General features: G+C 35.5%; 3 protein-coding genes across 3 annotated transcripts; all 3 read left to right on the plus strand.

Moving 5' to 3' along the window:
- Positions 1-2348: 2348 nt before the first annotated feature.
- LOC110759280 (uncharacterized) lies at positions 2349-5118 on the plus strand. The gene is made up of 6 exons (XM_021961334.2): positions 2349-2525; positions 3066-3622; positions 3953-4145; positions 4234-4298; positions 4404-4614; positions 4756-5118. Exons 1-6 carry the CDS (start codon positions 2349-2351, stop codon positions 5116-5118), a joined length of 1566 nt encoding a protein of 521 aa, XP_021817026.2.
- An 819-nt stretch (positions 5119-5937) lies between these two features.
- LOC110759309 (tRNA-specific adenosine deaminase TAD1-like) lies at positions 5938-7041 on the plus strand (the record flags this gene model as incomplete). Its single annotated transcript, XM_088248669.1, is given in 5 exon segments — positions 5938-6178; positions 6274-6396; positions 6588-6619; positions 6621-6705; positions 6944-7041. Coding segments are annotated over 5 exon segments (579 nt in total), but the record flags the coding sequence as incomplete, so codon positions are not given.
- A 1425-nt stretch (positions 7042-8466) lies between these two features.
- On the plus strand, positions 8467-13766 carry LOC110759274 (uncharacterized). Its single transcript, XM_021961325.2, has 6 exons — positions 8467-8709; positions 9028-9584; positions 12447-12621; positions 12710-12774; positions 12879-13089; positions 13198-13766. Exons 1-6 carry the CDS (start codon positions 8563-8565, stop codon positions 13558-13560), a joined length of 1518 nt encoding a protein of 505 aa, XP_021817017.1. The 5' UTR covers positions 8467-8562; the 3' UTR covers positions 13561-13766.
- Positions 13767-16853: the final 3087 nt, after the last annotated feature.

Below are 16853 nucleotides of genomic sequence, written 5' to 3' on the forward strand. Positions count from 1 at the left end.
TACCTATTAGCAATAACTCACAAAAGTCTAATTATGAGAGCACTTCCCATGTGCTTTTCCATATAATTACTTTCATCACTATACAACGAGCCCTTAGTCAGATTGTGAATCATGAAAGCTTAATCGTAAAAGAGTCACATTAAAAAGGGTAAAACCCAATTCACGTTTTTCCTTCATCTTCTTTAATTCACGTTAGAAAGCAAGCATATTGCTTAAACATGGTGATCGATTATTTGAATGGAAGCAAGCAACTGTTACAGTACTATCCTACCAAAATAAATAAATAATGGAGGAAGCAAAGATTGCAGGCAACTCATCAGCTCATCACATCGTTTTCCCTTCCCCTTTAAGCATGCACGTTACAACTCAACCTTATTTCTCTGCAACATTCACTTTAACCGTGTCCCCTCTTTTACAGTGTTCAATTGATCATCCTTGTCTCTCTCTCTCTCTCTCTCTCTCTCTCTCTCTCTCTCTCTCTCTCTCTCTCTCTCTCTCTCTCAACATCCCTATGACTTATGAGCTCTGCAACAAAGTAAACGATGTGATTAATTAGTTTTCTACTTAAAGTTCAAATTGCAGTCATTGCAACATGTTTGAGTAAATCGAGTAATTTGTCATGGTAACCATATTTTGACCTTTTTTAAAAATATTTTATTTTAAATACATTCAAGTATATGAACACGATTGAGTTTGTCAAAAGAATTAAATTTTCCATTTGAGCAATGCTGGAATGTTCTGGACGCTTTTATGGGATTTCTGAAGCAACTTATTTTTTATTTTTACATTCCACTTTGTAGTCGTGTTCTGTTTGATGTTTTTACTTTTATCAGTTTCTGCTGTAGTCCCCTGTTCACTGGACTCTTGCTCTGTTGTAATTTGGCACTGCCTTGAGTGCTCTGATTGAATGTTATACCAGTTTCGTCCAAAAAACGCAACACTTGGCCAATTTGGCTCCTTGTTAGGTCAAGACCTAGACTTGGAGACTTTCTCTCTTCTTGCATAATGGAATCATTCATGCGAAAATGGAGCAAATGGTGGAAAAAAACGTGAACTAAAGCCTTTCAAAGTAAGAAACCACACATTCCACGAATGCCTAACTTCAAAGACCCATTTTCTTTGTCCAAAAAAAAACTTCAAAGACCCATTTGATTAATTATATCGCATGCTAAAATATGAAACTTAATATGAGAATATTTGTTTGTGAAAATTTTCTGTGTATTATTCTCCTTGTAGGAGTTCATATTTATAATACAACGGAACTTTAATGGGGAAGTAAATAATAAATTCATATTTCTATTTATAGTAGGAAATCAGGAATTAAAGTAAATAAATTACAATTATAATAGGATAAGTAATTCCATTGGCGTTAGCAATACATGTTCATCGAGGTTGTATAGTATTTAGAAAATCACCAGGATCAAACGTCATATGATCAGTTGCATCGAAATCAATTATCCAGCTCGTAGAATCACTTTTATCCGAAGTATGGAATCCATAACCAGTACCATTACGTCATATCATGTTGTGTTCGATCTTTGAGAGTAGCCCACCATTCGGGGTAGCCATGCAATTTAAAACAAGTCTCATAAGTGTGTCTTGGATCACCACAATATGTGCAATCTCGTCCATGTGTCAGGGTCGTTAGTCTGAAAGTCATAATCTGTGCAGCGGAAGATGCATAGGATACAGGTTTAGTAGGAATCTGGATTGGGATCTGAGCTTGAGTCGAGGCCGGAGTTGGAATTGAACCAGGATGTTATTTTCTTTAATTAAAACAATGTTAGCTATTTAAGAAAATTTTCTACTTACTTTTTATTATTAAACATACTAATGGATTTGACAATATAATGTACCTAATTATTTAATTTTTTATGAACGAAAAATTACTTATTAAGGTACATTATTTACATGTAGATACATTGTATATTAGGTACATTATTTACATGTAGATACATTGTATATTAGGTACCTATTATGATTGCTAAAAATATTATCCCTATTTTTAAAATAAATGATGTACCTTTTTAAAAAATAGTGTATATATTTTTTGTAAATAGCGTTTTTGTTGTAGTTGTATCATGGGAACATAAATATAATCCCTAAAATTGAGAAAACAAAATTTAGTCAACTTTATTAACTTTTTTTTTTTGGGTAGGGATAAAATACTTCAGGGATTTTGTTTTTGTCGAAATTTTAGGAGGCCAAGGACCCTTATATATAGCAAGCCAAGGACGTTTGGTTGAAGTCCACATAGACGGAGTATACAGCATAGAAAGCATTACAGGACAGGACAGCAGGGCTATCTCATCTCAAGGTCTCTTGGAAGAGAACTTTGAAGCATAAACATGAAAAGGAACAACGCGAAGCATTTGTGTGATTTCTTGGATGGGACTGGATTGCATAGGCATTTTGTAGGAACAAGTTGGAGGCCATTGAGAACTGCAACAACTACTCTAATCTTCTTGTTATTGTTGTTGATCTTCTTTGTTGCTGCGTTAGTACCTGCAGGCTGGCTCGATGCTGTAAGTTCCATGAACTCCAATCGTGCTAGCTATATATAAAGTTATAACATTGGCATTTTATCTTCTGTCATAGTGTTTTTGTGTGTGTGTTTTGTTTTGTTTTTTTAGAGTAAAACTAATAGGACCAAGATTTCAAAAACTAGAAATATTTGAATGGGGTTTACCAGTCACCTAGTTCACGATCTCTCTAACTAAGGTGAAACTTATGTCTCTTAGTTCCACCTCTATTAGATCAGTGGTCAGATTGTTTTCTTTTAGGTTGAAGGAGAGCGTGCCTGCATTAGATATGAGGGAGAGCGAGAGTCAAATTTTCGTGATAAGTATGGGGTATGTGAGCAACTAATTAAGTGAGAATTGCCTAAGAATGTGTATACTAAACTGATATTACTAAGAAACGAAATATTAGTTATCAGAAAAGAAATACAAAGAAAATTTATTGAAGTACAAGTCATATATAGCTTTGCATTGCATAGAAAAGTTCTTTGTATCAAAATCTCTCCTTTGATACTAACGTATACAATTCATATTTTTCTCTCTTAGTTTATATTTTCAGGTGCTTATTCTAAGAAATCAATCATAACAACCACAAACACAAGCACACCCAAGAGACCTGAATTCCCACTGCGGTGTACCGAAGGAATTAATGTGACACAAGGTTGTCCAAGAACCTACCCTACCACACACGACCCCACAAATCCTAGCAATCCATCCAATCTCACATGCCCATCATACTTCCGATGGATCCACGAAGATCTACGGCCGTGGAAAGAGACGGGAATCACGAGGGACATGATAGAGCGGGCCCACATGACTGCGGATTTTAGGCTCTTCATCGTGGATGGCAAGGCTTACATAGAGAAGTATAGAAAATCCTATCAAACTAGGGATATGTTTACGTTATGGGGCATTTTGCAGCTTCTAAGGGTGTACCCCGGTAGATTGCCTGACTTGGAGCTCATGTTTAATTGTGGTGATCTGCCCGTCATCCTATCAAAGGACTTTCGGGGCCCGAATGCTGACCCGCCACCGTTGTTTCAATACTGCGCGGACGAGGGGAGCTTGGCTATTGTGTTCCCAGATTGGTCTTTTTGGGGCTGGTAAATATTTGCTTCTGTCTTATACATGTTATGTTTGCATGTGAAATGCCCTTTGTTTTTGTTTTTTTGTTTACTTTAGGAACCATGTGTTAGATATGAATTTGGATTTTATCAATTCCTAATTTCTAGCCCATTTGAAAAGCAAAGAATTAAAAACTCTGGCCCATAAATTGTTTGTATGAGATGTGTGGCCCAAAACCCCTTTCACCTCCACCAACTTTGGCCCAAGCTTTTGAATTGGGTGACCCCCCCCAAAAAAAAAGGAGATTTGAGAGGATAAATTAATTTTATTAATGAAATTTGTAGATGGGCTAATTTTAATTTTGGTAGGGCTGAGATCAATATAAAACCATGGAGAAGTCTATTGCAAAGCATAAAAGAAGGCAATAAAAGAACAAAGTGGGAAGACAGGGTGCCCTATGCTTACTGGAAAGGTAACCCAACTGTGGCTCCAACCAGAAGGGACCTTCTCAAATGCAATGTCTCGGACAAAAATGACTGGAACACACACCTATATATTCAGGTGCATCAACTTCTCTAACTATTATTATGTGTAAAATGCAATCTTTTTATGTATTCATTTGTGCAATGTTTTGATCTTCTATTTCCAGAATTGGAAGCAAGAATCTAAACATGGGTTCAAGGATTCAAACCTAGAAAACCAGTGCAAGCACAGGTAATTTTTGCAATTTTTTTGTATTGTTTTGTTTTTTGAAATTACATTTTACAAATTTAAAATTTCCTTTGTTTTCTTTATGTATAGAGATTTGGGTTTTTGCAGGTACAAAATTTATATAGAAGGAAATGCATGGTCTGTAAGTGAAAAATACATCCTGGCATGTGATTCTATGACCTTGTACGTAAGGGCTCGCTATTACGATTTCTTCATAAGGGGCATGGAGCCATTGCAGCACTTTTGGCCTATTAGGCACAACAGCAAGTGCACTTCTCTCAAGTTTGCTGTGGAATGGGGCAATAATCACAAAGACAAGGTTAGAACTTTAGTTGTATGCCGATTTTTTATTATTATTTTGTGTTGAATAGTGTGACTGTGTGACATGTTATGTTGTTAGACTGTGAATTTCAACTGCACATTCAAATGATTAACATTTGGTATCTCGTGACTATGGTAGGCGAAGGCGATTGGGGAGGCTGCGAGCAACTTCATACAAGAAGATCTAAAGATGGACTATGTGTATGATTACATGTTTCATGTGCTAAATGAATATGCAAAGCTCTTGAAATTCAAACCAACTATACCTCCCAATGCAGTGGAACTATGCTCAGAAACAATGGCATGCCCTGCAACAGGTACATGGAAGAAGTTCATGGTGGAGTCTATGGTGGAGTCTCCAAGTGATGAGCTCCCATGCACTCTGCCTCCTCCATATGATCCTCTGGCTCTCCACGATTTACTTGAGAGAAAGGCTAACTCAACTGGGCAAGTGGAAGCTTGGGAAAATGAGTATTGGCAAAGTATTGATAAAAAGCAATAGAAGCTTTTTCCATGTATTCCGTAGGCCGTGACTTGTAATTTAATATGTCCTAGATAAGTGATAAAAAATAACACAATAAAATCTGACACACACCAATATATAGCAAAGGAATGTACCAATCAATGTTTTAAATTTGAATACACATCTGATCTGAAAAATAAAGTAATTAACATAAAATAGCTCACACAACTAACAAAAAATAAAATTGAAGATAGATCATGTGAAAAAGTGATGGATCAATTAGAGTGCCCGCCCTTTTATGACATCCAAGCTCATCTCACTATGGTCTGTTGCCTGCAACTCCACTTGAATCTGTCCTTGGAGCTTGCATATATTTTTAATAAATTACATTTTCTTCCTTTTTTTTTCCGGAAAATTTACTATTATACTCAATATAAGGGCTCAAATTAAAAAAAAAAATCATACATAAAATGAACTTTAGAAATACATCCAAAATCCGCTTACAACATAACAAAGAGGCTTCGAACTTCCTATAAATTACAAAATTACCATTAATTTCTTAAAACAAGCCTAACCCCAAAACCTCAAAAAAAAAAAACCCAAAACACTTAGGCATCAAAGTAATTTAATAATCAAAATTAAATTTAATAGGGCTAGCTGTCATATTTGTTGTTATATATTCATTTCATTAGCAAATATATACAAGATTTTAATAAATAAAAAGTTGCTAATCTACGAGTGCTATGCTTCACGTGGCATGAAATGCATCCAAATTATGCGTGCTTAGTTGAAAAGTACCAATTTTTTTGGGGGGAATTTGCATTTGTTAACTATATCTTTACCTTATATTTTTCGTGTATGGTGCTTATTGGTATACTTGGCTTCTCTGGCACTAGGTTCTTCTATGCACAGATTCAGTGTCTTACTCAAGTTTATAGTAAGCAAAGTGATAGCAATGGAAGCACACAATTCCAAAATGGTGATGCCAAAAACTTGCTTTTTGAATTGGACCCTAATGGTGATGGCCAAGGAAAATACAAACTGAGGGAGGGTTTGCAATTACACTTGTACATATCACAACTACCACCAAGAAAAGAGAGTCCTTTTCTCTTTGGTTTTTTCCCTACTTAGGATCTTTATATCTATGTCAGGACAAACCAATACTGCGATTATACTTATTCTCCTTTCTTGCAGGTGGGGTTGCATCTCCAAGTTCACTGTTGTCTCCCCCAAAAAACATCTCACCAACAGAATGGGGTTCATCATTGGACGAGCTTAATGTTTCAATAAATGAAGAGGCTCTGCCAAGTATTAATGGTAATGGGATTTTGTACTTGTCCTCTTCTTTGTTCTATCTTTGCTAAAAATTTATGTTTCCATTTTTCATCATAATGTGGTGGGTTGAATATTTTTCTAGTGAATGTTGGCAGCTTCTTTTTGAGAAAAGAATCATTACCCTTGACATGAGATTTGAGTCATGTAGTATCTGTATGTTACCTTATTTTCAGGTGATGCTTCACAACTAATTGGCTCGGTTCAACTAATTACCTTATTTTCATGGTGATACAACTTTATCAGCTAGTTGCTCAGACAAGATGGCTCGTTGGAATGTAGTTGGAGTTCAAGGTTTGTCATTTGATCTATCATGTACCCAAGATAGGGCTTCATTCAGTCAATCCTGGATATGGAAACTGTGGTCTAAATATACACCTGGCTTCTTTTGGTCGGGCATCCTTGAATGTTTGATGGTGTACCTAGACTGAGCCAGTTTGACTAATCTTCATGATTATATTGGCCGTACTTGGTTACATGGGCATTACTAGTTATAAGTTAGTTGGAGAGGTCATACATATTCTTATTTCAGGAGCTCCGCTTTCATTCTTTCTGCAACCTGTTTACCTTTCTTCCATTACTGTTGGACAATCGCCTCACGGCTCTGAAATGGTTCTTGTGGTTGATCGCTTGTTTTTATTGTTTGACAGAAAGCGGCTGTTGCAGATTTTCTTGTCCCTAAGACATGAATGCCCTGCCAAAATCCCAGTCAATCAGATTTCGTATCGAGAAATCAAGGTAGTCAATATTATAGATACTGATTTTGCGGACAACTTTTAGTCAAATTCTATTTATCTAGCTAATAAGGTAATTTTGGGATTTGCTTTACAATGTGATGACTGGAGTTCAAGACAGTAAATTATGCACCCGCTAAGTTGTGCAAGTGGTTTGTATTTGGGAAGTATAAGAGGTCTTTGTGCTTTGATTGACAAAAAGTACTTCAAAACTTTGTGTAGGGATTGTGGTTTATGTGTAAATGAAAGCTTTTTTTAGTACAAGCAGTGTCTTGTGTAGTATCAGATATCTGTAGATTTAGCTTCTGCTCAATATCTGCGGGTACAAAATTTATGGATTAGTTATGTAACTACTGGTTCTTAATTAACTAGTAGCAAGGTGTCAACTGGATATGACTTTTCATCTATTAGCTAATTTCACCTGGTTACCTTATGCAGGAAATGGCGCAGGAATTCAATTTAACCTCAAAAATTCTAAAAAAAAGACCTCCCTTTAGTAATTGGCCTCTGAAACTCCCACATTTTGAGGCATTATCTGCCATGAGATAGTGAGGCCAGTGGATACTCAGAGTGAATACGCTGGTCTGTGCATATTATGATCTTCATTGTGAAATTTATTTAGAGCTTTTCAGTATATCAATGTGGTTCGACAAGGACAGTTCCGCCAGCTGCAAGGATATAATATAAAGGGAAGGGTCTGTGTTGGTCTAACAAGGGAACGTGCATTGTTTCACCTGTCGGCTGTCAATGCTTTAAAATGCACCTTTCTGCATATCATCTCTTCATGAAACAAGCTGGTAGGAGATTCGCAGCAGCTGCACGGTTTTTTTCGTGAGCAAACTTTTTGTGCCACCATGCTGTTGATGGGAAAACTTCAAGTGGAAGTGTTACTATGTATTTTTCTTTGCCTGCATTGGGTTGTTAATATTGATTAATGATATATTATTCTGAATTCTGGGACTAATAATGCTTACCCAGAAGATTGGTTCTTTGTCTCCAATTATGGGTTCTTTGTCAAAGGAAGCAACGAATTTTGCACACTGCATTAACGTAATATCTGTGGCCTGCTTGCCAATTGCTTTACTCACATTGAATTCGTAAGTCATAATCCGTCCCACACGGCAATTTTTGTGGCCGTGAGCCTAATTTCATCCTCGGTCCCCGCCTATCTAGACAAATTCCGTTAGCAATAACTCACAAAACTGATGTGGGTTCCACATGCCAGAGACTCACTAAGTCAAAGTTAAACGAATAATTTTTCATGGTAACCATATTTTGACCTCTTTTTAAAATATTGTATTTTAAATACATTCAAGTCAAGGACGTGTGGTTGAAGTCCACAGAGACTGAGTATACAGCAGGGCTATCTCATCTCAAGGTCTCTTGGAACTTTGGAAGAGAGCTTTGAAGCATAAACATGAAGCATTTGTTTGATTTCTTGGATGTGACAGGAACAAGTTGGAGGCCTTTGAAGAAGAGAACTGTAACAATTACTCTAATCTTCTTGTTATTGTTGTTGATCTTCCTTGTTGCTGCGTTGGTATCTGCAGGCTGGATCGATGTGGTAAGTTCCATGAACTCCAATCGTGCTAGCTATATATAAAGTTCTAACATAGGCATACTATCTTCTGTCATAGTGTTTTTGTGTGTGTTTTTTTGTTTTTTTAGAGTAAAACTAATAGGACCAAGATTTCAAAAACTAGAAATATTTGAATGGGGTTTACCAGTCACCTGGTTCACACGATCTCTCTAACTAAGGTGAAACTTAGGTCTCTTAGTTCCACCTCTATTAGATTGGTGGGCAGATTATTTTCTCTTAGGTCTCTTAGTTCCACCTCTATATATAAAGTTCTAACATACAATTCATGTTTTTCTCTCTTAGTTTATGTTTTCAGGTGCTTATTCTAAGAAATCAATCACAACAACCACAAACACAAGCACACCCAAGAGACCTGAATTCCCACTGCAGTGTACCGAAGGAATTAATGTGACACAAGGTTGTCCAAGAACCTACCCTACCACACACGACCCCGCAAATCCTAGCCGTCCATCCAATCTCACATGCCCATCATACTTCCGATGGATCCACGAAGATCTACGGCCATGGAAAGAGACGGGAATCACGAGGGACATGATAGAGCGGGCCCGCATGACTGCGGATTTTAGGCTCTTGATCGTGGACGGCAAGGCTTACATAGAGAAGTATAGACAATCCTTTCAAACTAGGGATATGTTTACATTATGGGGCATTTTGCAGCTTCTAAGGGTGTACCCCGGTAGATTGCCTGACGTGGAGCTCATGTTTAACTGTGGTGATATGCCTGTCATCCCATCAAAGGACTTTCGGGGCCCAAATGCTAGCCCACCGCCATCGTTTCATTATTGCGCGGACGAGGGGAGCTTGGATATTGTGTTCCCAGATTGGTCTTTTTGGGGCTGGTAAATATTTGCTTATGTCTTATACATGTTATGTTTGCATGTGAAATACTTTGTTTACTTTAGGAACCATGTGTTACATATGAATTCGGGTTCTATCAATTCCTAATTTCTAGCCCATTTGAAAAGTAAAGAATTAAAAACTCTGGCCCATAGATTGTTTGTATGAGATGTGTGGCCCAAAACCCTTTTCATCTCCACCAACTTTGGCCCAAACATTTGAATTAGGTGAACAAACAAAAACACAAAAAAACAAAAAAAGAAGAAGAGAGATTTGAGAGGATAAATTAATTGGGAGCTTCACTAATATACCCAAAATAGAGGCTGAAATTATAAAAAAACCCCACATAGAATGCACTTTAGAAACACACTCAAAATCCATTTACTATATAAGAAATTAGTGTTAAAGTTCCTATAAATTACAAGACTACCACTGATGCCTAATAGAAAAAAAAAACTCAAAAAACACCCAAAACAAGCCCAAACCCAATTTTATAAAAAAGCCGAAATATTTTATTACAACACAAAAGTGTCTTGAAAACCGTAACTACAAGCATGCATCTTCATTAAACAATCTCTGCAAAACGTCTGTTCATTTCATCATCTTCATCATTTATGCAAACCGAGCACGAAGCTTGATCTACTTTCAAAAACCAACACCACATACTGACCTCCACCTACAAAACAAAGACTAAATTTCAGAGAACAATTTCAACAAGAAAAGGCTTCAAAAGTAAGACATTTAAAAACCAAACCTTTACTATAATGTTGATTAATTGCTGTAAAGTTCTAGTATAGGGTAATAACAGTATTTTAGATTCGAATCTAGGACAAAATCTTGAAACTATATTGGATTTTCATTATTGAACTGATTGCATAGGACTATAAAATAGTCGATTTCCAGCAACTCAAAAAAGAAAGAGATATTTAGTCATATACTCATTCTTAACACTGCTAGTTTACTTTCATGTTGATTAATGACTGTAAAGTTCCAGTATGGGGTAATAACACTGCTTGTTTCCTCTGAAATCCTATTTTGAATGCATGTCTACCACCGTAAAGTTCCAGTATAGGGTAATAACACTGCTTGTTTCCAATGAAATCCTATTTTGAATGCATGTCTACCACTATAAAGTTTCAGTACAGGGTAATAACACTGCTTGTTTCCTATGAAATCCTATTTCTAATGCATGTCTACCATTGTAAAGTTCCAGTATAGGGTAATAACACTACTAGATTCTTCTGAAATCCTATTTCTAATACATGTCTACCCCTTGTAAAGTTCCAGTATAGGGTAATAACACTGCTAGATTCCTTTGAAATCCTATTTCTAATGGATGTCTAATCCTTGTAAAGTTCCAGTATAGGGTAATAACACTGCTAGATTCCTCTAAAATCTTATTTCTAATGCATGTCTACCCCTTGTAAAGTTCCAGTATAAGGTAATAACACTGCTAGTTTCATATAAAATCCTATTTCTAATGCATGTCTGTAAAGTTCCAATATAAGGTAATAACATTGCTTGTTTCCTATGAAATCCTATTTCTAATGCATGTCTGTAAAGTTCCAATATAAGGTAATAACACTGCTACCTAACAGCAAATTATAGTCGACTCAAAAACCAATAGTGCATAAACAGAAAAAACACGAATATACTCAGATTCAATTCAAAAAATATACCTCAATTAATATGATAACTGAATCAAATATCACAAATTTGTAACCACAGCTCAAACCAAAACACAAAAGCAAATCCACAACCAAACCGAATCTGAAATCAATCCAAATTATAAACAAAAAGAAATTAAAATCACAATTTAAAACTCAAACGAATATCTAAATACAAATTAGAATGAAATCGGAAAATCCAATAGCTTATCTCCAAATCGGCAATAACAAAAATAAACATATAAAATAAAGAAGAATTGAATCTACATTTCAAATTTAAACTCCAAAACTGCAAAAATTATGAAAACTTAACCAGCAACTTAATTAATCGAACATGAAATCACCCAAATCAGACTACAATAAAATCGAATATGAATTCACATTAAAAAAATCAAATACCTCAAACTTGAAGATCGCAAATCGAATAGAATTTTATACTGAGCCATTTCATCCCATGAATCCGCCAAGTCATTGTCCATTTGCTCATGTTGCAAATCCTCCAAATTTTTCACAGATCCAGCATACTCACAGCATACTAAATTTAATTTTCCTTTTCCTTTTCCTTTTCTTTCCTTCATTTGTCAAATAAATAAATAAATAAATTATTTTCCTACAGAAACATACCTTTGCAAGATTGATGTAAAAGAAGAGTGGTTTCTTGGTATTGGAAACCTGAATTCTGTTCTTCTTCGTTGCGTCAATATTGGCTTGCTCCTGTGGCGATACTGCAACTCTCTGCATTTGAACTGTCGCCATTTTCGTTGCTCAATCTCTCTCCAACTGTCGATCTCTTGCTTTCTCGTCACCTCTCTCTCTCTCTCTCTCTCTCTCTCTCTCTCTCTCTCTCTCTCGAAGGGGAATATTCATGAGAACAGAGCTTAGGATTTCATCGTCAAAACTGAGGTGGAAGAACAAAAACTGAAAATTGGGGTTGAAGATGAAGATGAGAGACTGGAGGACGTGGGTTTTGATTTGGTGTTTATTAGGAATTCCAATTTTATGTTAAAAGGGTAATAAAGGTATTTCATCTTCATAATTAAATTAAAGAATATACAGCTGTTGATTTTTGGGTTTATTTTGGGTGTGTTTATATACATTAAATAGTATAGGGTATTTTTATAGTTTTATGTCTAGAAATGGGTATTTAACTAATTTTATTAATGAAATTTGTAGATGGGCTAATTTTAATTTTGGTAGGGCTGAGATCAATATAAAACCATGGAGAAGTCTATTGCAAGGCATAAAAGAAGGCAATAAAAGAACAAAGTGGGAAGACAGGGTGCCCTATGCTTACTGGAAAGGTAACCCAAATGTGGCTTCAACCAGACAGGACCTTCTCAAATGCAATGTGAGCACACGCCTATATGTTCAGGTGCCTCAACTTCTCTAACTATTATTATGTATAAAATGCAATCTTTTTATGTATTCATTTGTGCAATGTTTTGATCTTCTATTTCCAGAATTGGATGCAAGAATCTAAACAAGGGTTCAAGGATTCAAACCTAGAAAACCAGTGCAAGCACAGGTAGTTTTTGCACTTTTTTTTGTTTTTGTTTTTGAAATTACATTTTCCAAATTTAAAATTTCCTTTGTTTTCTTTGTTTATGCATAGAGATTTGGTTTTTACAGGTACAAAATTTATATAGAAGGACGGGCATGGTCTGTAAGTGAAAAATACATCATGGCATGTGATTCTATGACCTTGTATGTAAGGTCTCGTTATTACGAATTCTTCACGAGAGGCATGGAGCCATTGCGGCACTTTTGGCCTATTAGGGACAACAGCAAGTGCACTTCTCTCAAGTTTGCTGTGGAATGGGGCAATAATCACAAAGACAAGGTTAGAACTTTAGCCGTGTGCCGATTTTTTATTTTTATTTTGTGTTAGACTGTGAATTTCAACTGTACATTCAAATGATTTACATTTGGTATCTCGTGAATATGATAGGCGAAGGCGATTGGGGAGGCTGCGAGCAACTTCATACAAGAAGATCTAAAGATGGACTATGTGTATGATTACATGTTTCATGTGCTAAATGAATATGCAAAGCTCTTGAAATTCAAACCAACTATACCTCTCAATGCAGTGGAACTGTGCTCAGAAAAAATGGCATGCCCTGCAACTGGTACATGGAAGAAGTTCATGGTGGAGTCTATGGTGAAGTCTCCAAGTGATGAACTCCCATGCACTCTGCCTCCTCCATATGATCCTCTGGCTCTCCGCGATTTTCTTGAGAGAAAGGCTAACTCAACTAGGCAAGTGGAAGCTTGGGAAAATGAATATTGGCAAAGTATTGGAAAAAAGCAATAGGTGTTATAAATATACAAATAATGGATGCCCACTATACCTAACTATTGGTGCTATATAACTCATCAATGATATATGTATCAACTTACCATTGTAATATTGTCAGGAACTATTATGCCTATAAATAGGCATATGAATTAATAAGAAGATGAAGGAGAAACCATAAGAACATTGCTATGGCTCTTTCTCCATATTCATACTCTCCTAAATCCTCTCTCAATTCCCTTAGTTTTACAACACGTTATCAGCACGAATTTCTCATCAACCGAGGTTCTTGGAGAGTTCCAATCTTTGTATATCTCTTCCTTATAATTCTTATTGAATTTCAATTCATTTGTTTCACTAACATCCATATATGCTATTTTATGAAGTTTATGGCTAATGCCTTCTTTGCACAAGGATTCTCCAAAGTTGAAGGCAAAAATACATATGGATGCTATAAAAGAAATTTTTGTTTTTAGTGTTTGATTAGATCACATATCCCTAACCTTTTTATGCAGAATCTTCATCTTATATATATCATTCAATATAACATAAACATATCTATTGCTATAAATTTATATGTATAGTTTAGGGTACTTATATACACACACACACATATGTGTGTGTTATAGTATATGGTAACATAATATACCTATATATATATATTAGGTGGTGGTTTTATCCCCCACATTTATTTTTTCACATATTTACTTTTATTTAAAGTATGGTGTAGAATTAATACCCATACAAGCACATTTATTTTATCATACATTTATTTTACTATTTAAAGTATGGTGTAGAATTAATACCCATACAAGTACATTTATTTTATCGCATATTTATTTTTATTTAAAGTATGGTGCGGAATTAACGTCCATACAACAAGCAATTTACTTTATGAATTTATTTTACCGCACATTTACTGTTATTTAAAGGGTGGAGCGGGTTTATCGTCCATACTAGCAATTTATTTACAAGCAATTTATAGCAATTTATGTTATGAAAGGATTGTGTGATATGATGAGTTTTACAGCATACAGAGATCAAGACCAGAAAGTTCTTTGATCCTCATCATACAACTACATCAGGACTTGAAGATCCTTGATGATGATAATGATATGAGAGTTGGAAATCTCTTTGATACTATATTTGGAAATAAGTGATTGACTTGAAAGATCCTTGATCCTTGATATGTAAATAAGGACCTGAAGTTCCTTGATAATATAACAGTATTGTATACGTGAAAAATGCCGTACACATGAATATTAGATGTATTGGCAAATGTATTATGAATAGTACTGTATACGTGAATGGTGCCATACACATGAATGATATCTGTACTAGCAAACGTACTGTATGTATGAACAAAAATCACATTCATGAATTGATGAATAGTACCGTATACATGAATAGTGATGTATGCCTAAATAGTAACCATTTTGGGTAAACCGTCACTATATACAAAAAGGAACCTGCAGTACCTTACAAAAAGTGACGTATGCATGAATAGTAACCATTTTGGGTAAACCGTCACTATATACAAAAAGGAACATGCAGTACCTTAAACTCATGAATGAACAATTAAATGAGATACCAGAAGTTCCTCAAAACATGGACAATTATGTAAAGGCCTAAAGTCCCGAAATATGTACAAGAAATTATAAGAATGTTCATACCATGAGAATATGTGATTTCGGTTTGAAGTAAAAAATCTAACAGTGTTGAGAACCTGAAGTTCCAACAATTAAATGGACAACCCTTGAGGTATTATTACAAGTTGGGGCATACCACATATTTCTTTGTAATAAGAAAAAAATGAAGCTCGATTTTATCACAATCGACACCTCAAGTAAGAAATATATTTTGTGAATTCCGGTTGTTAAGAATACACCGTGAAATGAATAATATCAGGAAAAACCTCAAATAATGAATTGAGGTTCCCCACATATTTTGTTATTTATATGATCTGAGTTGGAACCCCATGGATCTCAATATATCAAAAATCTTGAACTTGCAGTTCTGGGTATATGGTAGTTAATGCTCTTCACTACTATATTACAATATTATGACTTTTTCTCAATTCATATTTCATGCAAATTTGAAAAAGGCAGTTAAATTATGAGGTTGCGTTTAACCTGGGCCAGAAGTTCCAGGCACACATGTATTGAAATATATAATTTGAGTGATTTTATGTGGTTATTTGAACCTATATGGCACAAGGTTCCAAACCGTCATTTTGAAAAGACATGCAAACCACAGATGCAAGTTTAAGAATTTGCCCAATTATTATAACAGGAAAAGAACATACAACAAATAGATTTTTTTCACCTGCAAGGAAAGAGTAGGCTCTATTAAAATCTATAAAATTCCATTATGTTTTGAAAGCCTCTAGAGAAAGAGGACGGCGCCTCGTAAGCTTAGCCATGAGCCTCATGAAGCATTCTCTGAAGAGATGAATTTTCAATGTCCACCTCCTGAATCTCGTTTGCTCTGGCACGTAAACGATCAGCCATGTTAGAAACAGAAGCAGCACTCTGAATGCTAAAAGCCATTGAGTCATCAATAGCTTCTTCCTCAGACCTTCTTGTTAATAGTATTTCATTCATAGGAGTAAGGAAATTACTAGCTACTATGATAGCAGTTGTATCATTCATCATCACAGAGTTATTGACCGTGAGATGACGATTTTGGGATACAAAGGATGGACGCCAGACTTTGGCATCACGACTTGTTTTGGGAACAACATTTAAATCGAAACGTTTTGAGCGAGAAGAAGAAGAAGCCATTTAAAAAGTTTCGAGGAAAGTTCTTAGAAAAACTGAACTTTCAGAAAATGGAAGGAATTTAAGTCGAAACACAGTTACTCCAATCAGGCCTTTAAAAAGGCAATATCTATAGAAGAAAATGTGGCAATGTTTCCAGGATCCCGATGTTCTCTTTTTCTTTTCCAGATTTCAAAACTTCACGTGGCCTCTATTGATGTCTGTTTGCACTTTAGGGAGTTCAAGGACTATTTTTGTCAAAGCCGATCTTGCTTTCACAGATTTCATAGAGTCACTTTTTTCAAAAACATCTCAAGCACCTCACAAATTTTTGTAGTTAATTTGAAATTCACGGGATCAAACTGTTCCTCTAATTTGTGTATAAATATATTACTAAAGAAATTTTTTTTGCAGAATACATCCAGTTTTCTCCAGTTTTCTCCATATCTAGTGATGCAATATCCACTTGTTTTTCCTATTAGTGAGCACTCGACGTGCTTGAGAAGCGAGACTATCTCTGATCATCCATTCAGGAAGCGAGACTATCCCTGA

Source organism: Prunus avium, chromosome 2 (genome assembly GCF_965620075.1).
Source record: "Prunus avium chromosome 2, drPruAviu1.hap1.1, whole genome shotgun sequence".
Taxonomy (NCBI): domain Eukaryota; kingdom Viridiplantae; phylum Streptophyta; class Magnoliopsida; order Rosales; family Rosaceae; genus Prunus; species Prunus avium.